This window comes from Ostrinia furnacalis, unplaced genomic scaffold, assembly GCF_004193835.3.
Source record: "Ostrinia furnacalis isolate ACB-3 unplaced genomic scaffold, ASM419383v2 OfSCF6199, whole genome shotgun sequence".
Taxonomy (NCBI): Eukaryota; Metazoa; Arthropoda; class Insecta; order Lepidoptera; family Crambidae; genus Ostrinia; species Ostrinia furnacalis.
In genome coordinates this window covers 78,637-106,537 of record NW_021136438.1, presented here as the reverse complement: position 1 = coordinate 106,537, position 27,901 = coordinate 78,637, and the positions used below count along the sequence as shown (strand labels likewise).

General features: G+C 38.3%; 1 protein-coding gene across 3 annotated transcripts; it reads right to left on the bottom strand.

Annotated features, from left to right (window-relative positions):
* Positions 1–221: 221 nt before the first annotated feature.
* LOC114362087 (putative uncharacterized protein DDB_G0282133) lies at positions 222–24,624 on the bottom strand. 3 transcript variants are annotated; one of them, XM_028317347.1, is made up of 3 exons: positions 24,439–24,624; positions 21,771–23,732; positions 222–4,286 (listed from the first exon to the last, which is right to left on the bottom strand). In XM_028317347.1, the coding sequence occupies exons 1-3, from the start codon at positions 24,443–24,445 to the stop codon at positions 370–372; spliced, it is 5,886 nt and encodes a 1,961-aa protein (XP_028173148.1). In that variant the 5' UTR covers positions 24,446–24,624; the 3' UTR covers positions 222–369. The 3 variants fall into 3 exon arrangements, with proteins under 3 accessions (XP_028173148.1, XP_028173149.1, XP_028173150.1); XM_028317348.1 differs by having other exon boundaries at positions 222–4,322; positions 21,807–23,732; XM_028317349.1 differs by having other exon boundaries at positions 222–4,354; positions 21,839–23,732.
* Between the last annotated feature and the right edge of the window lie 3,277 nt (positions 24,625–27,901).

Sequence of the window (27,901 nt, the reverse complement as noted above, 5' to 3'; positions counted from 1 at the left end):
ATCTGCTTAGTTCCGTTCACTACTGCAGGAACCTTCCACTTAACCTGCACTCTCTGTTATTTTCTTTGCTCAACTTTATTAAGGTACAAACAGACAAAAATTTATGTTCCTGATTTATTGACAGCTTATTGTAGGGTATCTAAAATCCTGGATTAAATGTTTACATGCTAAGGATAAAGAATAAAAATATGTGCTTGGAATACATAGTTTATTTCATAAATTAGTTATATTTGATGACAATTTTAAGTTAATTTTCCAAAAAAAATGTAATAACAGTGTATAGTAGTTATAGTTGTATAGATTATAGTTTATGCTGCAATTTTGAAGCATGAAGATCTTGATATTTTATTATATTTAACAATTTAAAATTTATAATGACCGGATAAGCGCACGACGAGCTACCAAATGTTTGTTAAGAGATGCTTCGAAGCCGCTGGGAATGGTTCTTTCGCCGCAATTTACGTTTGAAGGCCAGTCGCACTGGTCGGCGGAGGGGTTGAAGAACAGGTTGGCCGGGCATCTAAGAGTTACGGGCTTACCGTTACCACAAGTATAGAATTTGTCACATTCTTCATGAGCTACGAGTACACCATCAGCTTTTTCATCAGCGCAGATAATCGGCGCTAGGCTAGGGTCGTGATTGCCAGCTCCAACGTTTCCATCTCCATTGATATCGTTAGCACTGTCTTCGCTGCCAGCTTCTTCTCTGCCATTGCAATCTACATTCTCGGCCCAATCGCATGTTTCAGTGTATGGGTTGTAAACAAGATTGACTGGACAGCGGAAGGATACTGGTTTCGTGTTTCCACAAACGTAGAAATTGTTGCATATTTCGTGAGCGATCAGCACACCATCTGAACCATCTGCAGCGCAGATGGCAGGGGCTTGGCCGGGGTTACAGTTGCATGATCCATTGTTATCGTTATCATTACCACCGTTCTCATTGTTACCACTGTCGTTGTTCTCTTCGCCACCGATTATTCTGTCTCCACAATCAACGTTCTCTGGCCAGTCGCACACGCCCTTGTGAGGGTTGTACAGAAGACCAGATGGGCATGGCAGAGCGAAAGGTTTTCCTCCACCACATACGTAGAACTCGTTGCATTTATTGTGAGCAATCAATACTCCATCGGAGTCTTCGGCAGCGCAAATCTCAGGTGCTTCGTTGGGGTTACAATTACAGGGCCCGTTGTTTCCACTGTCGTTGCTATCATTTCCAGCATCACCGTTATCACTTCCACCGTTGTCATTGCTACCGCCTTCGTTATCGTTACCACCACTTTCGCCGTTAGGGATGACGCGGTCTCCACAGTCTACATTCTCAGGCCAGTCACATGTGTCAGTCTTGGGGTTGAAGAGGAGGTTGCCAGGGCAACGAAGAGTGACAGGGTTGCCTCCATTACAAACGTAGAATTTGTTGCATTTTTCGTGAGCTACAAGAACGCCTTCCGATTCATCTGCTGCACAGATTGCAGGAGCTTGACTAGGGTCACAGTTACCAGCACCAACATTGCCGTTTCCGTTATCATTTCCACCGTTATCGCTACCGCCGTTGTTGCTGTCTCCGTTGTCGCTACCACCGTTGTCGTTACCACCGTTGTTACTGTCACCGTTGTTACTGTCACCGTTGTTACTGTCACCGTTGTCATTACCACCATTGTCGTTTCCACTCTCTTCGTTACCGTTTCCACTTTCGCCATCAGGGATTACGCGATCTCCACATTCAACATTCTCTGGCCAGTCACATACGCCTTTGTGAGGGTTGTACAGAAGGCCGGATGGGCATGATATAGGGAAAGGTTTTCCTTGACCACATACGTAGAACGTGTTGCAGTTATCGTGAGCAATCAATACTCCATCGGAGTCTTCGGCAGCGCAAATCTCAGGTGCTTCGTTGGGGTTACAATTACAGGGCCCGTTGTTTCCACTGTCGTTGCTATCATTTCCAGCATCACCGTTATCACTTCCACCGTTGTCATTGCTACCGCCTTCGTTATCGTTACCACCACTTTCGCCGTTAGGGATGACGCGGTCTCCACAGTCTACATTCTCAGGCCAGTCACATGTGTCAGTCTTGGGGTTGAAGAGGAGGTTGCCAGGGCAACGAAGAGTGACAGGGTTGCCTCCATTACAAACGTAGAATTTGTTGCATTTTTCGTGAGCTACGAGAACCCCTTCTGAGTCATCTGCTGCACAGATTGCGGGAGCTTGGCTAGGGTCACAGTTACCAGCACCAACATTGTCGTTTCCGTTATCATTTCCACCGTTGTCGCTACCGCCGTTGTTACTGTCTCCGTTGTTGTTACCACCATTATCGTTTCCACTCCCTTCGTTACCATTTCCACTTTCGCCATCAGGGATTACGCGATCTCCACATTCAACATTATCTGGCCAGTCACATACGCCTTTGTGAGGGTTGTACAGAAGACCGGATGGGCATGATATAGGGAAAGGCTTTCCTTGACCACATACGTAGAACTTGTTGCAATTATCGTGAGCAATCAAAACTCCATCGGAGTCTTCAGCAGCGCAAATCTCAGGTGCTTCGTTGGGGTTACAATTACAGGATCCGTTGTTTCCACTGTCGTTGCTATCATTTCCAGCATCACCGTTATCACTACCACCGTTGTCACTGCTACCGCCTTCGTTATCGTTTCCACCACTTTCACCACCAGGGATAACGCGGTCTCCACAGTCCACATTCTCAGGCCAGTCACAAGTGTCAGTATTGGGGTTGAAGAGAAGATTACCGGGGCAACTGAGGGCTGCAGGGCTGCCACCATGGCAAATGTAGAACTTGTTACATTTTTCGTGAGCAACAAGGATGCCGTTTGAATCTTCTGCGGCACAGATTGCGGGAGCCTGGCTTGGGTCGCAGTTACCAGCTCCAACATTGCTATTTCCGTTATCATTACCACCATTTTCACTACCGTTTTCGTTACTCTCATTGTTGTTGTTACCACCATTGTTGTTTCCACTTTCCTCGTTTCCATTTCCACCACTTTCACCGTTAGGGATGATGCGATCTCCACAGTCAACGTTTTCAGGCCAGTCACATGTGTCAGTATTGGGGTTGAAGAGAAGGTTACCAGGGCAACTAAGGGCTACAGGGCTGCCACCATTGCAAATGTTGAATTTATTGCATTTCTCGTGAGCAACAAGGACGCCGTTTGAATCTTCTGCGGCACAGATTGCGGGAGCCTGGCTTGGGTCGCAGTTACCAGCTCCAACATTTCCGTTTCCGTTATCATTGCCACCGTTGTCACTACCACCGTTGTCGCTACCACCGTTGTCGCTACCACCGTTGTCGCTACCACCGTTGTCGTTATCACCGTCAGGAATGACGCGATCTCCACAGTCAACGTTCTCAGGCCAGTCACAGGTGTCAGTATTGGGGTTGAAGAGAAGGTTACCAGGGCAACGAAGGGCTACAGGGCTGCCACCGTCGCAAATGTAGAACTTGTTACATTTCTCGTGAGCAACAAGGACGCCATCTGAATCTTCTGCGGCACAGATTGCGGGAGCCTGGCTTGGGTCGCAGTTACCAGCTCCAACATTTTCATTTCCGTTATCGTTGCCACCGTTGTCACTACCACCGTTGTCGCTACCACCGTTGTCGCTACCACCGTTGTCGCTGCCACCATTGTCACTACCACCGTTGTGGCTATCACCGTCAGGGATGACGCGATCTCCACAGTTAACGTTCTCCGGCCAGTCACATGTGTCAGTATTGGGGTTGAAGAGAAGGTTACCAGGGCAAGCAAGGGCTACAGGGCTGCCACCATTGCAAATGTAGAACTTATTGCATTTCTCGTGAGCAACAAGGATGCCATCTGAATCTTCTGCGGCGCAGATTGCGGGAGCCTGGCTTGGGTCGCAGTTACCAGCTCCAACATTTTCATTGCCGTTGTCGCTACCACCGTTGTCGCTACCACCGTTGTCGCTACCACCGTTGTCGCTACCACCATTGTCGTTACCATTTCCACCGCTCTCGCCATCAGGAATGACGCGGTCTCCACAGTCAACGTTCTCAGGCCAGTCACATGTGTCAGTATTGGGGTTGAAGAGAAGGTTACCGGGGCAACTGAGGGCTGCAGGGCTGCCACCATTGCAAATGTAGAACTTATTGCATTTCTCGTGAGCAACAAGGATTCCATCTGAATCTTCTGCGGCACAGATTGCGGGAGCCTGGCTTGGGTCGCAGTTACCAGCTCCAACATTTCCATTTCCGTTATCATTGCCACCGTTGTCGCTACCACCGTTGTCGCTACCACCGTTGTCACTACCACCGTTGTTGCTATCACCGTCAGGGATGACGCGATCTCCACAGTTAACGTTCTCCGGCCAGTCACATGTGTCAGTATTGGGGTTGAANAATAACGACACTTATAAACCGTTGCACCGTTTGAATGACAGGAATGTCATGTCAGTTAGCGGAGTGAAGTGCGTAACATAAGCGAACCAATCACAGAATTCTATTCAACACTCTGATTTTGCATAGTCAAGGGTCGTTTAAGTATTGTTTATGAATTGAAAGGCTTGTCATATGGAACGCATTGAGAAATGTCTCATTTCGCATAGCGTTGCTGCTTTGCATAGGTAAGTATCGTTTGTGAATACGGGTGTTAAATCTTAATCATTAATATTTACTGCGTCAATACTGTCATTTTAACGAAGGTTTAAACCCAAGCTGCCTCGTGTCTCTCAAATGTTGTCAGAGGGTCCCCGTGACCCTTGATTAATTATGTATCGAGTTCAGAAGAATTCAGTAAGCCAATAAATCTCCGAGCCTTTCTTGCCTCCTCCTTTTGCTAATTTATAAATAATAAAACACATCACCAGTATTGGGCGAAGCGATTCCTATTGACTTTTGACAATTTGAGATATCGCTCCGAAGTAACATTTTCGGAGGTTTTTTGAGTTTTGTTAGGGGTTAGGACTTTTAAACGCTTTGATCAGGAAGTTAGCAATTGTTCCCAAATTACCTACTTACATCTTTAGTGCTTAAAAATGATATTTAATCCCATTTTACAATCAGTCATGTAACCCAATCATCCAAAACTGAAACTTTTCAAACGATATGTATAGGTATATTTTTTGGGTACGAAGACGATAAGTATTGTTAGACAAAGAAAATAGTTTTTTTAAAAACTATTTTCTTATATTATTAAAAAATGGGATTGCGCTGATCTTATAGATATTTCTGAATAAGTTTCTAGGTGAATTAACTTACAGTTGAATATTAATTTCGATAATTTTATATAATAGGTACAATTTAAATTTAACCTCTGTTATTGAAACTTAACATGTGAAATTCATTTGAAACTTTAAAGAGCTGTAAATTAATAAATTCATTGGAAAATTCCATAAGCCGATCAGTTTCCAAAATACGTAGGAATACTGGAAAATTTATTTCCAGTTCGTTCCCACAATATCCGCAGTCCGTAGTCAATCATTCGTAACAGGCGTATTAATGTACGCATATGCCACAGCCTACAAAGAACAGCTTCGTCTAATCTACCGTCACCGACGATTTATCATTATATCTAGCTGCTCTACAATACCTGGATTTTATTAATAACAGATATGCAGCTATAGTTTTCTAAGCAAATAGGATTCCATCCTTAGTTTCTTTACTGGAAATAGAGTACTTTTTTGCTTATTGGTATCAAATATTAGGTTAGGTAACGTTAAAAAAAAACAAAACACAGCTATAAAATTGATGACTGTTGTTTGTAGAGTACCTTTCTTTGCTATTCGCGCTGTTCCGTTCTGTAGCCGTTCTGGCTTATCTACTTAGTCTGTGTAACGATATTTGCGGTGAGATTTTTCTCATTACCTGCGCAAATTGCGTCCATAATTATGCGGACGGGTCGCCGTCCATCCGGATACGAACCGATTTGTAGAGCATTGTCCTGTTAATTAACTTACACCCTTATTGTTATTCTTAAACGGGTTAATATGTGATAATAGGCATGCTAATTATATGACAACTGAGGTGGAATTGTGTAAAGTAATCGTAATCATTTGACAGTTCATAACGTACGATTATTCTGTCAAACGCTTTGTTTAACTGACTTAATCGTACGTTATGAACTGTCAAATGATTAGGTACGATTGTTTTACACAATTCCACCTCTGCTCTGGTATCCAATCCTAAAAGAAGTGGTGATATAAAACAATATAAGTATTAGCTATTTTTAGTAGTAATATTTATGGTTACGTGGCAGAAAGACTTCAAGGGTATGTTTTGTATTCCAGAGTTCGGTCAATACATTTTTTGTGTGCATGAACATAATATCTAAAGGCACGGGGTCTCTATCAGAAGGAACTCTAGGGGTGGAATCTCCATAGGCGTGGGTTAACGGGCAAGGAGATAATATCTTGGATGGTTGACAATCACTTTTCCTACAATTTAACGTTCCACCAAACTCAACACGCTCTCAAAGATAACCTCGTAGCCGCTTGCTCACACTTGACATGACACAACTGATTGACAGTTATCTTTTTCTGCGCATCAGTTGGGTGTTACGTTTAGGAATCACAAACCTTCCGCTCTACAGATTTATACAGATAACATAATATTAAGATTGGTAGGTACTATTAATCATCAATAATAATTGCAGCATCTGTGTCCGGCGCCGACATATCTGTTTTTATTATGTAAGTAGTTATACATAGTTATTCTCTAGTTAGAGACTAGGACATAGAAGTCTCTGAATTTAATTTTATAGCGAAATGGGATACAACTCAGAAGTCGAATTCACTCACACGTCCCTTGTGTAGCAAGAAACTACTAACTAAGATTTCTCTGAAATTAGTTTGCTAGTTAGATTGAAAGTTTTAAAACAGGATTATGTATGATTCAATGTCTGGATACCAAGGATCGAAGGTGAAGGTCGGTCTTTATGGACATTTGACTGAAACGAACGAACAAATGATATAAAGGCCGTGCATACAACGTTTTTCCAAAAACTGAGTTTATAAGTATAAATTGACAACTTGATTTGCATTTTATTGCACTTGTCATTGAAGCTGCAACAAGTCAAGACTAAGTTGCACCATCTTTCTTAAACATTATCAAACGTAAAGTTTGTCAAACTCCATACAAAATACGCCGTTTATCGTTATAGTTACGGTTAAAGTTAGGTGGTGCAACTCAGCCTTAGGCTGTATGCACCATTTTTCTTAAACATTAACAAACGTCAAGTCTGTCAAACTCCATACAAAAACACCGGTTTTAGTTAAAGGTCACAGTTGAAATAAGATGGTGCAACTCAGCCTTATTGCATTTACTTTGTTCTCTGTCTGTTATATCTCTGTTTAGTTTTGTCATTTCTTGTTCTTGTCTTAGAACACGTGTAACCAATCTATTTTATTGCCAACCGTACAAGTTACAACATTCTTCCCTCCGAACTTGATGCTGGCTAAAACAAAGAGCAATTAAACTGAGGTTCGTTCCTCAGAGGTAACAGGTAGCTATATAAATCTCTGTAAGGGAATTAGAGGAGGATGTCAAACGACCTCTCTGGGGAGTGTCCACACTACCTGTTTTGTAAACTAGTATTTTGTGACTCTTGTTACGTTGTGTTAAGGTTTATAGTTAATAGTTTGTTTGTTGTGGATTTTAGGAAAATTATGCCCGTGAATAGGGCAGGAATTGGTTTACAGTGTTTGTGTAACGTCTTGTGTAAAACGGTATTGCGGTTTCATTCGAACTGGGCGATTTTAACTGAAACCGTTATTCGAATGATTCAATTATTCGCTTGCCTTTGAATAAAAGTTGATTGTATGTTATGTGTTTGATGACTTCAATGAGCATTCTGTCGTGTGTTATTCATCTTTTTTACATAGATAAGCGACAACTATATAACGACAAAGTTACAATTTTAAAGTTTCAGAGACAAATACAATATCTGCGAATAAACTTTTTACTAGACTTTTAACCAATTTAAGAAATGAATAGATAAAGATAGGTACCTACAATATACAACATACACAGACAGGCTATTAAAATTCACACAAAGGAACAACTTATTTTACCATTTATTTACCCAAAACCCAAAACATAAAGGGAAACCTTGCTATACGTATGTTTATTCACACAATAAAACCTTTTATATACTTAATGTTTTTGTTTCAGAAACAAAAGCCGAAATCTTATAAATACACAATCAGGGATAATACACGAGGATTGCTACAAAAAGAAAGAGGAGCATTCCCGATACATTGAGCGAAACCGAATTATCCAAAAGCTTCTGAACTTAATAAAACGCAATGAGAATACGATATTTTCTCCTTCGATGTGATTACGCAGTGAACAAACAAATTGATGTTGGTATTTTTTGTAACAGAACTCATATTAAGAATACCAATAAGCCTGGTATAAGAAGAAGCGTCACGCTTTTACTTGTAAGTTTGAATGCTCTGCGCTGGATATGTTTTCTGTAACGACAAATCATACCTACCGTACGTTATGAACTGTCAAATAAATACGATTGCCTTACACAATCACACTAGATCTACTATTTATAATTCATGAGAATTTCATGGAAAGCTTTTTATCATTATCTCCAAAAACCTCATAGTATTTTTGTATTTTCTGTGTAAAACTAAAACTTTAAGTAATAAAATACCTTGCGTACCTACCTACTCGTGTTTGTTTGTAGCCACAGGTAGAGCAAAGGCAAAATACACTCGGCATCAAATAAATCGCACCTCCCATGACAAGCACTTATCAAACGTATGCATCCCCACTTCCCACCAACATTGGTACCATTTGAAAGCCTAGTTCTAAACTTCATTTCATTAAAAAGGAAAGGTTTTTACCCCAAAAATGTGTCTTTACAAGGATCCAGAGTCACTTCTTCAAAAAATAGGTAGTTACGCTATAGCCATTTTTTATGACTATAAAACTGTTAAGTTGGGATTAATCCCTATCCATCTGTTAAAGAGGACACGTGAGATCTTTATTTGGTTTTATAACCATAAAAATTGGTCTAATTGATCCCAGAGGTGAGGCCAAAGTGAGGTCTATTTTCAAGTCACATTTATGGAAAATGTTAATCATTTATTTATAAATGAAATGTATTTTTCTTTAAGGATATTTATTAGGCTTTCAATTAACACCAATATTGTTGGGGTACCATGATTGTGTCAGAAGAAAATCTTTAAAGTTCGCGTCGCGGAAGGTGCGGTTTATTTGATATTGAGTGTATATAAAATAAAGTTTCAGGGTAAGTTTATAGGCCAGTAGTTTCCCCCCGCATGAAACTTCACTGTGCCCTAAAAGGATTTTACTGTCCATCTTCGCGAACTTTATGTAAAACTAGCTGACCCGGCGAACTTTGTTCCGCCTTAATGGCAATAAATAAGCAGACTTTTTTTTTATTTCGAACGGGATAAAAAGTATCCTATGTCCTTCTCCTGGCTCTAAACTACCTCCCTGACAATTTTCAGCTAAATCGGTTCAGCCGTTCTTGAGTTATAAGTGGAGTAACTAACACGACTTTCTTTTATATATATAGATAAGAAGACAGACGGACAAGAACGTAACGTAATAAATTCAAGTAAGAACTACTTGATTTATTAGGATACCTAAGGCGTATAAGTTACCTGTAATTTACTTTATGTTAAGTCTAAACAAAGAAAATACGATACGACGATACGACACAGTCGCTATACTGAAAAGTAACTGAAAGTTTAATACAAATTAAAATTGCAAGACATGCACCGCGCTCGGTGTGCAACTAATGCCTCAGGCTGAATATAAAGTTACTTTTGCTAGGCATGCAGTTCACAGTCGATGTGGCGAATACCTCCCACAGTCAAGAAGTTTTTTCAAAGCCTACTTGCAAAATAAATGAATTTGTATTTGAGTTTGTATCCATAACGCGTCTTAATTCTAGATTCAGATCATTTGTTTCTATTATTATCATCATCTCAGCTACAGGACGTCCACTGCCGAACATAGGCCTCCCTGCATCCATTCTTGCTACCTTTATGAGGTCGTCTGTCCACCTTGTAAGTAGATATCCCAAGCAGTGCTTTGTTTCTATTCCCTTAAAACAAACTGGCAGGCTTAAAGATGTTAATTCAGTTAACGTGAACTAGCGCCTTTAGTGCGAACATTTCCATAAGGCTAAACTTTCAGAATTTGCATTTACAAGTGTGGTTTATTCACGACACGCGATCCAGGCAACCTAGACCCGACCTAGAAGGTCGCTGATAAAGTAATTCTGTGACCGCGGTTCGGAACTTTGGCTTTATGCCGCCGAATAGTTTGGTCTATTCAAAGGCTTGGCTTCGCTTAGTTAATCGATGGAACACTTTATTAATTTGGAGTGAGAGCATTTTCCATGGATCAATAGCGACATGTTTGAACTTTGAAATTTTGATATTGAATTAGATTGTTCAGAGTTATGTCTTTTGTGTATTTGTCGACACAGTTTTCAATTATTCCTTGTATGATTATGTCTTATCAATGTCATTCTGGAAGAAGATAATGAACAAACATTTAAATATTTACTTATAACCTGAAGATTTAAACCGGTTATTTAATTCAATATCTAATAAGTACATCTCGTAAGTGAATCCAGTTTTAAGTGTCATTTTCCGAATTTGTGCTCCCCTTAATTCACGAGTAGAGCCGTAGGCTGTATCGATTAAATAAATGATTTAAGGCAAATTATTAATTAAACAGAGTATACCGTTTCGAATACTCAATGAATGGCTAATTGATATTGTTTGTGATTTAACTTCACAGCTTTTGTTACAATTGTTGCTTGAGGCGTCAGAGTCAATCTAAGGAATCGAACAAGTATTAGGTATCCCGTTTTAGTTAACAAAGTGAGACGCTAAAAGTTCTAGTTTGAATTAATCAAGCCTTTATTTAGATTTAAGCAAAATCAACATAAAGCTATATTCTAGTTTATAGTTAGGTGTACATGGAGTGGGTATGTCAGGAATGTCTCGCTCCAATAGCTTAAATTGTTCGTGGCTTGCTACAGACCGCCTATCACACAAGAAATGTACGCTACATACCATGTATAGTCGAAGCATGCTGCCTAATATACGATAGAAATAGAAGTAACTACAGTAACTAGTAAAACGTACTGCCATATAAATAGGAGTGATATTTTTCATACAGCTTCTAATATCACTATTATCAAAACATCTTTAATATGTAATGAAAAGGAAACTACTACTATGTTATGAAAGATAAGTGTTATGATTTATACTATCACTTGCTCATAAGGCTAAATAAAAACTGTGTCTGGCTAGAAAACACAATCGATCGATCAAAGGATCAAAAAGGGGCGGAAGAAAATCTTGATTTACCCTAGTCAAGGGCGAACATTAATCTTCTTAGATTTAATCTTACTTGTGTTTTTATTACACTAACCATTCGATCATTTTGTAACACGTTACCACTTTAATATAGTTAAGAGGCTAATAAATTATTTCACTATCGTATCTCGTTTGTGAACTTTGAAGCCATACCATGTGAGGTTTTAGACTGGAGCACCCTGCTTTCTAGAGTGAACGTTCTTTTTCTCTTCTCTAAATATGCTCTACTTCGACAACGTGTTACACTTCGGTGTGAGAGGATGAGGAGGATAATACAGCGCCTCGGGACAGGCATTGTTACTCAGCAGTTAATTGATCAGACGTGATTGGCCCAGCCGATACCTGTGTCCACTAACTCAATGATCAAACCTGGATATCCAATCGAAGGTATAGGTACCGATTGACCATGTTTATTGGACTAATAAATATTGTATGTCGTATGTTATTGATATTGGCAGGCCTGGCTCACTCCGCGCGGTAAATCCGATAATTACCTACAGGCTGTAGGGCGCTTCGCTGTAGGCTACAGCGAAGCGCCCCGCCGGCGGGTATTATAATTATATCAGTCGAGTGTCACGCGCGCGCCCGTCAGGACGCTGGCGTGCGTTGTAGTACCTAATTCTATGATCGAAGTATTTATTTAAAAATGGACATAAAGAGAAAGAAATATTGTGCGGCGTTGTTTTCGTGTTAAAATTCGAAAAGAAATCTACCGGATTTATCTTTTTTTTTCGCTTCCCAAAGATGCTGAAAGGTATGTTGGCCATGTAGGTAATCAATAATTCTTAGGATAGTATAGGAACCTAACCTACCATGACTACTGCTCAGAATTCGTTCGTTCGTTTCAGCCAAATGACGTCCACTGCTGGACAAAGGCCTCTCCCAAGGTTTTCTTTAATGAATGCATACTTACCTACATTACAAATAAGTACAAATAAGTAGATTAATTGTTTTTTCACTAGACAGCAACCCTAACAGCGTAAGAAGAGTTCAGAGGCACGCGATAGAAAGAGACAAAACTTGTAGGTGAATAAAATTGTAGATACGTAGTGCTGTGCGAGCTGAATTCCACTGTATCGCGTCGTAGCAAGACTCGCATTTATTTAAATCGTCTTGCGGAGTAATCCTTCTGTACCTGTACTATTACTTATTCTGTGATATTGGTACGTATTATATCAATGAAAAAGCTGAGAGATTCATAACGTAACGCATATTATTTTTATACTTAATAAATATTATGCTGCTTGCCCAGGGTCTATTCGCTATTGTATCTCTAAGGCTGGGTTGCACCACCCAACTTTGACCGTAACTTTGACGATAACACGATTTTGACAGATTTTTGACGTATGTCAAAATTAAAGTAAGATGGTGCAACCCAGCCTAAATCTCATAAAGCCTAGTTTATTCAACGGCGTACAATTTATAATAGGAATCATACTTAATACTCAATAAGAATCATATCCAAATACCGATCATAAAACTCGGATAACGTATTTTAATATACTGTGACAAGGATCAAATAAAAAATAAATCAACCCGCCCAACAACCCGGAACATCGAACCCAATTACGGAAATGTTTAATTCCGTTAAAAAACCTCACGCATTCACAAAGCGCCTTTGAAAGGGCGCTAACGAATTCAGGAAACCACGTTCGACAAACACAAAACTGTCAAAGGATAAGTATCGTTGTCGGTTAAATTAAGCTCTACAAATGTATACGGAGGGTTAACAAGATCCATAACCCGCCCGGAACTTTATTAAGGCGCAGGGGAACGAGAATGACCCCGTAAAGAATTCAGATGAGACTCAAAGGGTTAATAACGGGAGCAAACACGATCGGTACCCTGGTCATTGGCTAGTCCAGTCCACACTGCCGTGTTTCTATGTTTTTTTGGAACGTTTGACCGGTTGAAGCAATATTTACCTGCGTCAGTAGACTCAATTTTTAACTATTCGGTGCAACAGGACAGCCTTTGACAGGACAAGAAACTTTTGCCCGCAGTTTTTCCATACATCCTCAAAAATAGATAATGTATAGCTTTTTAATAGTGAATTGTTCAAAATCGAACAAACTCAAACTCTTTGTTAGTAATAATAGAAACATAACATTTTATGAATCTTTCGTTTTTGCTTCGTTATAGTTGGATAGTCGTGCGATGTGGAAATCATTGGGAAGGCCTATGTTTAGCAGTGGACATCCTGAGGCTGAAATGATGATGATGATGATGATAGTTGGATAAAAACAACCAGCTGCTACACAGAACACAGCCATCAGAGGCACTGGAATGTAAAAGCTAATGAGTCGATGTTTTCTTTTTCGTTACTGAACGAAGGAAATAATAACAATTAACGACTTTTATCAGACAGTATTGGCATGAGCGCATTCTACTAATAATAGCAGCATTCTGTTTCCCTGCTATATCAAAGTGAACAGGCGAGCGTTTTCTACAGAATATCCCAGGATTTTTAGATTTTAACTGGATTCAAACCGCTTTTCAGTCTTTTTTCCCGCAGTAGATTCTGCCGCGCGCCCGGTAAATTAGAAGCCAAGCTACGTTCGCAAACGCTACACTTCACTGGGTGTGGTATTTTTTCTTACCGCTCGACTCTGGTTCAGTTAGTTAGCTTTTGAATGTTGGTCTATCTTTTTTTTATTTTTAGACCGTTGCAATTGCTTTAAACGCTGTCAGATGCACTTCAGTACGGTTAACTGGAAATGTGAATTTGCAAGTTTGCGAAAATGGATTTTTGACTCTTTGACCAAAACCTATAAAATGGATTTTGATGAAACTTTACAGTTTACAGGATTATTGTTACATCATCAGAATATCACATAGGTACGCTATAATTTTATAGGGGTCACCCGTAACAACTACAAATTCCTCAGTTAGCTCTTGTCTTTGAAAATCTTTAAACACTATGCTAATCTTTTAGCTGTTATTCGTCGCCTATGTTAGTATTAGCTTTAAAAGTTACAACAAACATCGCCATAACGCTCGCAATGCCCAAAAACAAACACAAATATTAGTCCTTCCCCAATATGCTACATAAAATAATTAGTATTTAATAGCACAAGAGCCACCCGCGGCGCAAACAGCGGCACAAACAGCGGCCGAAACAATAACAGCGAGCGCAGCGCCCATAAGAGTCGCCGTTATTGTTACAATCAATTAGCGACAGTCCAAGATTGCTTCCTTCCTTGCTGTATGTATAGGGTTGCTTCAGAGCTACACGATATATCGATAACCAAAACTTACGAATCATCCCGTAGATCTATTGAGGATTTACACTGATAAAAGGTTTAAGATTTTGCAAACTGTTGCCATTTTTAGGGTTCCGTAGTCCTGACAAGGAACCCTTATTTTTATTAAGCTCTAGAACAATCTAAGTTTAATTTTGAAACCGCGGGCAGCGGATAAACTGATTCTACCTGACCCAAAATTGCAACTGTTTGCAGAGGATTTATAGTTTGAAACTTTCATAAAAACATTTCAGATTCATTAATGCTACCTGTATAAGAGCGAAAGAGAGAAAATGAAATGAAATTGTTCACTACGAAAAAAGTGCTACAATATTCTACGAGTCTCGTAGACAAACTGTGTAGCTACGGCGTAGCTACGGGGCGGCGTAGCGACGAAGATGTGATAAAAATGTTTAAAAGTTGATAATATTGATAAGAGAGATGCCCAATTTGAAAAAATAAAAATATTTACGAAGTTTATCACTCGTATATTTTTAAAGGAGTATTTCCCAAAACGACTTACAGTTAGAGGTTGATTACAAAATCCAATTTAACTTTAATTGTGGTGATTTGGCGGGAAAATAAACAGTAGCCATTATCTGTGGACTACTGTGGAGTGCGAATCCAATCGGAACTTGGGAGAAATTTGAATTTTATCACTCTCGGGATTGTCTATGGTGATTGCGCAATGGCTATTATTGACTTCGATTTCGAACATGACCGCCATGTTTATATTTGTTTTAAAGAAATTAAAACTTTGGCAATACTGAGATACAGGCCAAGAGCTTCCTCGTTGTGGATAAAAAAGAACTAAACATTAAGCAACCCATAACACGACAATTTTTTACGGGAGCAATTAAGTCATAAGTTAGATTTTTGGTATATGGTGGAAAGTAAAATGCTATCTTAGTTGTATGAATAAAAAAATCTGAGATAGTATTATGTTTAACACAGGGTTGCATGATTTAAATCACGATTTTTATTAAATGATTTTTTTAATAAAAATCATTGATTTAAATCAATTACTGAAAACGGAATTAATGAAAGGCTGGGAGTTAATATTAATCAACTGTAATGTTCGAAAACAATGTTAATATTAGGTGTTAATGTATGAAATTGTCGTTTTGTATGGAGAATCTGAAAAATTTAATTTTTCCATACAATCACATTTGCGATTTTTCAGATAACCACATAATTAATTTTTTTTGGCGGTGTTGCCTGCTCCATACATCAATTCTACGTAAATAAAAATGTATTCCGTAAGAAAAACTAAAGAAATGATCGCAGAACCTAATAAAAAAAAAAATCGTGATTTTTTTTATTAAAATAAAAAAATCGTGATTTTTATCCACCCTGGTTTAACATAACAAACCGTGTAATATAAAATCTGACAGTAGCAAATAGCTATGCATTTACATTTTATATTAGAATTTGAGTCTGAAATTAAAGATTAAATTGTTTAATTACAAATAAACTAGGGAAATGAGAAATAAGCCTTGTGATCTAAGTTTCTTAGAGCTCCATAACATAACGTCGAGCGCAGTACAATCCTAGATAGAGCCTGCAGCGACTTGGCTAGAGTTTTAATTAGCCTCATAAATACAAGCACGAGTAGGTATAGTACGAACACAATTTGACTATTAGCTGTGCTATGCTTGTGATTATAGTACAGCCAGTAAGTGTATCTTCTAATGTATTATTGTAATGTATTGTTTATTAATTTGATTAAATACGCAAAAAATTGGGGACCATTTAAAAAATCTTTCATTCAATTCATACTTTACCATTTTATATGAAGTTTTAGAATACAAGAATAGCAATAGAATAGTGTATTGCTTAAAACATTTTTTTTCACATTAGTTAAATACATTTACTTGCTGAGCTCTTATTGCAAATGAAACAAAAGGCAAAAAAACAGCATTCCATAATTAATAACAATGACGTCTGAAAGCCTCAGTCATAAAATAATAGTTGCAACGTAAACATCCAAATGACAGGAGAGCTTTCATTTGGTCCTTTTTGAAGGTAGACGTATTTTATTTCCTTACACCTTACGTCACGGTCCGCACGTGTGTCGTTAACCCCACAGCTGTATTTATGGCTTACCCCAAGTGCAGAAACAAATGTTCTCGAGAACAAGGGGTTTATTCTACAAAACCACTTCAAAACGGTAGCTCTATCTGACTTTTTCACTCGTTTGACGGTGAGAGAGAGCGCAGGATATTTCAAATCTTGTTGGTGCAAAATAGGACCTCGGATAGCATACACAAAGTGCCGTCATTCACACGCGTTTTAGGGCTCTTTATGATTTGAACGAAGAGTTTCAGAGAAAATATAAGCTAAAAATTATTTATTTAAAGACATTAAGAAAGAGAAAACGCTCATTTGGTACAAAATGGCAAATATTTTATTTTAAATTAAACTAAGCATTTATTTTGAATTAGGAGAAACTATATTTATTTTATTTTTAGGATTTTTTACTTTAAACTTTTTAAGCTTAGGTATATGTTTAGGTTCTTACAGGTACTGCAATTTTCGTGGTATCTCTTGTTTATTTATCAGCGTTATTAGAGGCTATCAATCGATTTTCAGTCCATATTTTCAGCCAACCTATAGTCGAGTACGAGTCCCGAATGGTCACTATCTCATGGCACGGTTACGATCCGCCCGCCCAATCAATTTGCTTTGTACACGAATCACGGAACAGCGCTATTTGGCAGCGTCGAACGTCGACTATTCGCAAGAATTTTCTACCACGGTAATGAATGACCTACTTTTGCACTGTTGGTAGTTTTGAGACTCCTCATTTGGGTTTAATTTGAAGCTGTTCATATAGATTTTTGAGGCTCTTTAACCGAGATCGTTTTATGTACATTTTCTTTTAAAATTGCTTCAATAAGTGTTGTATCTTAATGAAAAGAATGAGTAGGATATGACTTTTGACCTTATTCCTCCCGCTGCGAACTTTCATTTGACATTATACATTCCAAAAATAGATCAAAGAACCTCCAGTTCCTTATTCCTACCATTATTCACCCAAAGGTTGTCATATGAGCAAATAATGTGACCAGCTGTGTGTCCCTCGCACTTGTCCCCTATTTTTTCGTGCAGACCGGGAATCCGGGATAAATCAAGGTGTTCCCGCAGCTCACCGGCAATTCGCCGCTTTTGCCCCAAACGGGCCCATTTGCCCGCGTCGAATTTTTGGCGCGCGTCTTGCGAGCTTCTTATGGTTAGAAGAAAAAAGCGCAGAAGCAGGTTCATTGATGTGAAATATGGCGTTAACATCTTTCTTTGTCTTTCTAAAGTATATGTTAATACCGCATGCTCGTCGACGACAAATCTCTATTCTTCAAACATACCTAAAGCATTTTCCTGATACCACTTTACTTCATTGTATTTTGACAAATGACGTAAAAGGAAAACCATTAAATTTTAAATTATTTTAATTATTTACAAGAAATGGTGCCGAATTTTTGGAAAGGTTCGAATGCAGTTCTCTTTCTGTTCAAAAATAAAGGAATGTTTTCTTTGAGTAAAGTTCTACTCTGTTTAGTTCAAAGAGACAAAAGCTCTCAATCAGTTAAAAGTTTAAACATTTTATTTTATTTCATCATTCAAATCTACTTGCCCAGCATTAAAACAAACTCCAAAATTCCGGAAGACAAGTATAGGGGAAGCTTGCACTTAGCAGTACAGTTTATACACAACAAAGTTCTGAATACACTAATACTTTAATACATGTCTTTAATACACGCAGCCACAAAGCTGTTCCGAATTGAAGTTGTACTTATCTTCTACACATTTTCATCGCCCGCGGCGCGCTGCGAAATGAATTTTTAGTTGAAAAAGACAATTTCCCTGACTGCGAAGACACACTGAAGGATGATGTTATGAATTCTTAGAACGTGAATATTGTTTAAGTATTCTTTGACTTAAGAAAGTGCAATATGAAACTCGTGCAGTTTTCTATTTGGTCTATTTATACTCTGGAGTCGACGTGTCTTTGAAATCTGGGTATGAATATACAAGATTATATAATCCTTTATCCTCAGTGGGAATATATTTGACTGGATACTGGATGAGAATGCCTTATGGCATTAAGTTCGCCTAGTGTTAATGTTTTTGGCATTGAAGTATAAATAAATATTTCCCATCATATTTTTAACCATTTATTCGCTTGTATTAAAGCCCAAAAAGGCAAAAACAATGATTTTTAACATGTTATCTCCATTAAAGGGTTAAATATTTTCTGGAATCCATTAACCTGTTGATTTTCATAGTATACAGTACTAAATTGATTTGTGCCTTAGTCTAGACGAGCCAAACCGCAACTATATTAAATGTTAGATTTGCTTGAAATATTTTACTAAGTACCTCTACCTACTTCGATTATGAATTGAGCCATAGTAGGTATTTATTGATCTTGGAGGGTAAATAATTGTGATATTAGCTTGATAATATTGAACTGTTAGATTTTTTCAGCTCATTACAGACTTCTAAGCCCAAAATGAATGGTCTCCTGTCTCCTTAATCTCAATGTTTCGCTTCATCATCATCATCATTTCAGCCATAGGACGTCCACTGCTGAACATAGGCCTCCCCCAATGACTTCCACATCGCACGGTTGGTAGCGGCCTGCATCCAGCGCCTTCCCGCTACCTTTATCAGGTCGTCGGTCCACCTTGTGGGTGTACGTCCCACGCTGCGTTTTCCGGTACGTGGCCTCCATTCCAGAACCTTACTGCCCCATCGGCCGTCAGTTCTGCGTACTATGTGCCCTGCCCACTGCCACTTCAGCTTGCTGATCCGTCGGGCTATGTCGACTTTACGTAATGTTTCGCTTATTACATCATTATTTGGAGCGTCGACAAATTGAAAGCGAGTCTGCAGCCCGTTTGATTCAATTTCATAAGGCCGCTCACTTTGTGCCCGCCCGTGCATCCGAGAGCTGTCTTCACGAAACGCTTTGTTTATATCACGTTATTATTCAGATTTCTTTAAAGAACAGCTGAAATTCAGCTGGAATTTTTAAAGAAAATACTGTAATATGTTTGAAAGCGACCTTGTTTGTTGGAATTCTGAAAAAGTTAGTCACGAACTTACGAATCAAAGCAATTAGCGCCAATTTCGATACTACGAGTACATTCGTTAATATTGGTGGTAAGACGATATAAGTCGAATATTGTGTAACAATATTAAAATATTGATGAAACTCATCTCTACCAAGTCTGTCCCGCTTCTTTAAACTAACCTATTGTCTTCGGACTTAAATTGATAAATTAACTAAGCAAATACAAAAACAATTCAATATGAAAGTAAAGTGATTTCTTTAAATAGGAATATCTCATCAATAGGTACCTATTCAGTTTTGTGTACTGTTTTAATCTAAGTATAGATAAGATACTGATAAGGGCTGACTTTTCAATCGTCGGATAACTTTTGTCTTAAGAATAAGTTTGGTACATTGACAGAGTATGGGAAATATGTCAAAATGACAGGCTTATTCTTCAGGTAAAATTTCTAACGATTGAAAAATCAGCCCGAAGACAAATAAAGCACGTAATAAAAGTGAAATCCACTGTCAAAGAGCGGTCAGCCGGCAGACGTCAAACCTAAAGAATCGACAAAGTGCACGCGGGGAAATGACTCGTCTACGCCGGACGCGATATTGGCGAGGCGGCTAGTGATGCACGCTTAACACATTCATTTTATCGAGGTTTTGAGAGGCTTGTGCCCGTTTTCACCATCAATCCCTAATTTTTAAGTGACCCCTATTACTTTTGACTGATTTTTTTTATGAAAACAAAATTCCTGTTATGTTTTACCATAGGGGTCACTTAAATTTGGGATTAATGGTGAAAACGGGCATTAGTCTGCAACCTGCCATCTATCACATAAAAAATAGACTACTTACCACAAGGGAGGCGCCACCTAAACTCTTGATTGAGTTAAATAGGAATAACTCTGACGTCAAATTAAATTTTGGCGATTGAAAGTAACTTTAACATTGCAAAGGCACATTATTTATGGAGCTAAAAGGAAGCATAGAATTTATAGTTGGATTCGTGACATACAGACGCTCAAAACTCAAGAACTAAACTAACTTTTTGTTAATCAGCAGTGGATATTATACTGATAGTTATCAAGATGAAAACCTGAGTTAAAGGATAGTGCCAGGGTCTAGACCAAGTGTTGCCCAGAATCAACCCATAATGCATTTTGTTCCTCGGGCCTATACTAATGTGTAAACCGAAGCGCACTGTAATCTATCCCTGGAGTTAAGAGAAAAAAAGAGTTTTGATTTGAATTATTTACATACAAAATATCATCGATGTATACGTACTACACATAAGATTTCGGGATTTTGGCATTAAATAACACTCTCTATGTTGAACTTAACCATAATGCATCCGTACACGTTACTTTAGTGCGATTTAGACATTCTTTATAAACGATCTAGCGCTGTTTTAATTGTTTGGTAAGTTGACCGAAATTCATTATTTCCAAAAATGAAGCAAGAAGTTTTAGTTCTCTATCCTTGCAAAAATCCATTTATTGGTGTATTACAATCGATTATAGATGTTACTGTTAGCTAAAACTTCTTGCTCTATTTTGGGAATAATTAATTTCTGTCAACTAACCAAACTATTGCAACAGCGCTTGATTGCTTATAAAGAATGTCGAAGTCGTACTAAAGTACGGTGTACGGATGCAGTATGGTTAAGTTCAACATAGCGAGTGTTATTTAATGCCAAAATCGCGAAATCTTATGCGTAGTACGTATACATCGATGATATTTTGTATGTAAATAATTCCAAACAAAACTCTTTTTTGCTCTTAACTCCAGGGATAGATTTCAGTGCGCTCCGGTTTATAAATTACTCTTGGCCTGAGGAACAAAATGCACTATGGTTTCATTCTGGGCAGCACTTGGTCCAACTTCCATACATGGATTGGCACTGTCCTTTTATCGATAACACTCATAAAACTGAACTATCGACAGAGAAAACATCATACTGTCGTCTCTTTGAACATTGCGCCTCCGGCCGCAACGCGAGACACGGATTATTGCGGTAATTTGTCGCATTTTAGTGTTTCTACTGCAGTTCAACTTCAAATTTTATACTTTGTGTATAAACCATGTTCTTACACAGAGACGTTTTCGNTTGTCACTACCACCGTTGTTGCTATCACCGTCAGGGATGACGCGATCTCCACAGTTAACGTTCTCCGGCCAGTCACATGTGTCAGTATTGGGGTTGAAAAGAAGGTTACCAGGGCAAGCAAGGGCTACAGGGCTGCCACCATTGCAAATGTAGAACTTATTGCATTTCTCGTGAGCAACAAGGATGCCATCTGAATCTTCTGCGGCGCAGATTGCGGGAGCCTGGCTTGGGTCGCAGTTACCAGCTCCAACATTTTCATTGCCGTTGCCATTACCACCGTTGTTGCTACCACCGTTGTCGCTACCACCATTGTCGCTACCACCGTTGTCGCTACCACCATTGTCGTTACCATTTCCACCGCTCTCACCATCAGGGATGACGCGGTCTCCACAGTCTACGTTCTCAGGCCAGTCACATGTGTCAGTCTGAGGGTTGAAAAGAAGATTGGCTGGGCACCTCACGGCTACAGGACTGCCTCCATTACAGATGTAGAACTTGTTGCATTTCTCATGAGCAACGAGGATGCTGTCTGAATCATCTGCAGCACAGATTGCGGGGGCCTGGCTTGGGTCACAGTTGCCAGCTCCAACATTGCCATTACCGTTATCATTACCTCCATTGTCGCTACCGTTTTCGTTACTTCCATTGTTGTCGTGACCACCATTGTCATTTCCATTCTCTTCATTACCATTTCCACCACTCTCTCCATCAGGGATAACGCGGTCTCCACAGTCTACGTTCTCAGGCCAGTCACATGTGTCAGTCTTGGGGTTGAAAAGTAAATTACCGGGGCATCTGAGAGCTGTAGGCCTGCCTCCATTGCAAATGTAGAATTTATTACATTTTTCATGAGCAACGAGGATACTGTCTGAATCGTCTGCGGCGCAGATTTCTGGGGCTTGGCTAGGGTCACAGTTACCAGCTCCAACATTTCCATTTTCACCATTACTGCTGTCGTTACTCTCGCTATCGCTACTACTGTTATCGTTACTTCCATTGTTGTCGTTACCATCACTTTCGTTACTCTCACTATCGCTACTACTGTTATCGTTACTTCCATTGTTGTCGTTACCATTATTTTCGTTACTCTCGCTATCGCTACTACTGTTATCGTTACTTCCATTGTTGTCGTTTCCACTATCTTCGTTACCATTTCCGCCATTCTCGCCGTCAGGGATAACTCGGTCACCGCAATTCACGTTCTCAGGCCAGTCACAAGTATCAGACTGCGGATTAAACAGAAGGTTTCCTGGGCAGCGGAATGGTACAGGCTTGCCGTGAACACAAATGTAGTATTTGTTGCACTTTTCATGAGCTACCAATACACTGTCAGAGCCTTCAGCAGCACAGATTTCAGGAGCCTGACTAGGATCGCAGTTACCAGCTCCAGCGTTGCCGTTATCATCAGCACCATCGTCGCTGTCATTATCACAGTTTCCATCGCAACCACCGTTGTCACCGTCGGAAGTAATTCTGTCTCCACAGTCAACATTTTCGGCCCAGTCGCATGTATCAGTCTTGGGGTTGAAGAGTAGGTTGGCTGGACAGCTTATTGCCAAAGGTAGTCCATTCTCACAAATGTAGAATTTGTTACATTTTTCATGAGCGACTAATACTCCGGCTGAGTCTTCTGCTGCGCATATTTCCGGTGCTTGACTAGGATCACAGTTTCCGGCTCCAGCACCGCTGTCGTCGTGGCTGTCATCAACTTCGTTAGATTCCTTTTCCGGTACGTTCCTGTCGGCGCAGTCGACGACTTTGGACCATTCACAACGATTAGCTTCTATACTGAAGTAAAGGTCAGATGGGCACGAGTGTACGACTAGCTGTCCATCCCAGCATTGGTAAAATTTATGGCAATCTGGATGAGGGAACAGTTGCTCAATCGACCAGTCCTTTGGACAGCCGTTTGAGTATAAACCGTCCTCAGTTTTTGCTAGTGCTACTGCACATAGCAGTATTAATGCTGCGTCTGAAAGTAAAATAAATTATTTTATTTAAATAATAACTAACACAACTTTTCAATTTATGTCTGACTGAACCTATAAAGTCGTACCTAATAGTTGTTTAGTCAGTTTCCGAATAAAATTTAAAGCGTAGGATTTTTTTTAGAACTTCTTTTTACATCTTATTATTTATTTTTAATGCTTATAAAAAGAAACAATCCGATCAGTGTAATAACTAAAGATTATAAGGCCGTATTTATAAAATAAAGCTCGGTAAAGCATAGGTATTTAGTTTGTATGATATTCTGATTTGATATGTGGAATTGTTACGCTCATAATTAATGAACTGTACAGATGAGATTTTTGATTAAGTATTTTAAAATTTAGATCAACTTCAAACTTTATAAAAGGATGCAAATGATTACTTCATTAATTTGGAAAGTAAAAAATAAAATAATATTAAATTATGTGACTCGTAGTTAATTATTTATTTTTAAAATACCATATAAAATGCCGCGAATAATATTGAAGACAGTTAAATTAAAATTTATAGCCATTGAAAAATGGTGACGCCTGGTAAACTGTTAGAATTAACTTACCCATTAGTGAAAAAGCAATTAAATAGTTATTAATAGTTTTAAACGATAACCTCCTTGTCTATTATACGCTGATAAAAATCTAAACTATTTAATTAAAATGTTAATTTTCGTAATAATATGTAACAATACTTACATTTCATGAATATATCCGTTTAATTACTTTTTTTTTTACCAACTGAACACAAAAACTGATAGTGAAATGCAATTGTCAAGCATTTATATAGGCCCAGGCCGTTGTTCGGGACTTAAGCTTTGATAATTTTGATTTATCTCTTTGATTACTGTTGATCGTTGATTTTATAAGATTACCAAGAAATATGCTTATTTTGATCATTTTTTGAAATGATTAATCTTATTTATGCATAATTATCACTTTCAGATCTGGAAACGTCCTTTCGAAGATTTTGGTTTTGATTGTTATAATATAAAACGATTATGAAAATAACTTTAAATAGGCCGGGTAGCAGAGAAAATGGCGAAAATGAGGTTTTCATTTTTCATTTTTGAGGTACTAAACAGTAAAATTAAAGGCTAAGATTTTTATTGGGCATAGTTGAGGATATTTTCTAGGGCTATTAACGGATGGAAACACGATTTGATGAAGTTGACTCGATAGAATAAATTCCCAAAGTTACCTCTATTCGTTTTCTATTTATGGTTTTATTTTTAAAATAAGCGATTTGAGATTCTAAATCTTTTACTAAACTAAAGTTCAGAAATAACTTGAGGGCTTTTAACGGATGAAATTTTTATATTGCGTCTTATTTAGTTACTATGTTAAAAAATGTGGAAAAAATCGTCCATGACGGCTTGGACATCTCAATCAGTCGCGCGGTGGCGCTTACGGAGGACGGACGCGTGTCAGTTTTTTGGCCGTGACAGTTCGCGATTTGTCAATATTTTTGACAATGATGACTTTGATGAGTCACAGTATAATAATATCAGTGTTACTGAAGAAAGCTTAAAAAATTTTGATAATTAAAAATTATCAATTTTGTCTACCTACCTATTGAAATTTTAATCGTTCGCATCCTGTTAAACGAAGACTCTACTCATGATACATAGTACATTCCTCAAATATGAGACAAAACCAATGAGTTAAAATTACATTTTAATAGTACCTACATACAATCGACTTACACTCTTTAGAAGAGCACACTGACACAAATAAATAATAAAAAATAAAAGTCAACGGATTTCAAACTGGAGTTCATGTGACTCCTTGTAGACTTGAGTGTCTAGAGCTTCCCTTCCTCCACCATGCGTAAGAATTTTCACAAAAATACTGTCTAAGATCTGTAGCTAAAGGTCTACTCTGCAAGATGGAAGAATCTTCTAACCAAAAAGATGGCAGATGCAGCAGATGTCAACGGATTTAAAACTGGAGTTGATGTGACTCCTTGTAGACTAGAGTGTCTAGAGCATCCCTTCCTCCACCATGCGTAAGAATTTTCACAAAAATACTGTCTAAGGTCCGTAGCTAAAGGTCTAAGCTGCAAGATAGAAGAATCTTCTAGCCAAAAAGATGGCAGATGCAGCAGATGTCAACGGATTTAAAACTTGGAGTTCATGTGACTCCTTCTAGACTTGAGTCTCTAGAGCGTCCCTTCCTCCACCATGCGTAAAAGGTTTCAAAAAATACTGTCTGAGGTCTGTAATAAAAGTCTAAACTGCAAGATAGAAGAATCTTTTAGCCAAAAACATGTTTTTTCCTAATAACTTTAAAACTATAATTTGATCTAACTAATTATCTGCTATACTCTCGACTCTCTAAAGCACAACATTTATAAAAAATTTGCTGCGGTAATGCACTCCAGGTAACCGTGTGTGATGCTTATTGCTCATAGTGATTTTCGATACAGAGCCCCGTACATACGTTATAGGCATAAATTATGGAAAAAAACACCCAGACCAATACAAACAAATATGTATGCAATTTCAGTATGATATTTTTATTTATTAATAAACAAAAAGACTGAACAAAATTGATGCGTGTACTGATTAATGTAATTAACCACATGCAAAGCTTTGTGAATTGCAACAACTATAATTTATTATCCAAGCTCTAAATAATCGCTACTACGAGTAACTGATCATAAAATGTTTTTCCAATCGCTCAAGTTCCCGAGGATCTACCGATAGGTCGGGTGACGTAATCTTGAAATTCTTTTAGCCGGCGCGGAACTTCCGGAAGGTCGGGTGACGCCACGCCTCTTTGAACCGTGTTTACTTTGGCAGTTATATTCTGTATTTATTCGATTCTAAAATATATTCCCAAAAATTTTGAAAGTTGTTTTAATTTGTATCACTTGGATATGATTTGTATTAGAAAGTGCTGTGAGTGTCACGCTTGAACGGAAGCAAGTCAACCTAACCTAACCAACTGCGTATTTCTAAACTGCATATTTCTATACTGTGTAGCCGCGAGAGCTCTTTGGCGCGCTGTCTTCGGCGAAGAATTGCGCGCGCAGATTTTGACAGCGCGAAATACCTACTTTAGCAGAAATACCAAGCCTTAACATTATTTTTAGAATTTTAGTTATTTTCTAGATTTAGACTCAACTATTCGCTATACCTAATTCCCTTTTTACTGCATTCGCGAACTCTTCTTATATCCTTGTGTAGACAATACGAGACAATAATTACACTTCGTCCAAAATTTTAATTTATGCACATAATAGGTACCTAGGTAATAGTTGCAACTATGTCCATACCTAAAATCTTAGCAATATCAGGCAATATCACTGGTCTATGACAGACTGTCAGAGACCAGTGATATTGCCTGATATTGCTAAGATTTTAAAAAGAGCTTTTGCACATTTCAGTTAATTTAAACCTTGCCCATACCGTGATTTTAGTAGGCCAGTGCCAAAAATAATAATTTATTTACAGAAACCAATGTATATTCATCAAATCCATAATTAATATCACTGTAATAAAAAAAAGTCTCTATTTACCAATTTTTTTAATATCTCTATCGAAAGTTTCTGTGCAAGAGATTTTCCAAGTATTACTAAAAGGTAGTACTTAGGTGCAGTCACCTTTCAGTCAGTACTTTCTTGCGCAGTTTCAGTAAAAGCGCTTTTTAAAAGCCTATTTATTTGTCAAAAAGAAATTACTTTTACGACTGGTTACTAGAAATGGGTCAAATTGTAGTTGGACCAGCATACTAAACTTCTATCCTAATTCCTAAGCGTAATTAGTTTCACTACCAAGAGACTGTACTCATTAGTAAATTGACAGAACTAATAAGATGTTAGAAAACACCGAAACTTGTGCAAGTGAAACCGCGGTCGAAAGTTTATATTTCATGTTGCCGTCAGTGACGTCTGAGCGAGCTAGAAAACACCATTTTTGTCGATGACGTTATGTTTACCGGAACAAATGGAAAATACCAAAGTTTATTACATTCTGAAAATGGTATATGTTCGGCATAAATGTGTTTCATGCAACGGTTAATCAGCCAATTAAATAAATATTACCTAATACCTAAAGAAAATGCAAATTTTTTGCATAGAAATACCATTGATATATTTTATTTTCATTTAAAACAATATCAAATCAACAATAGTTTTATGATAGAAATCCTAATCAAT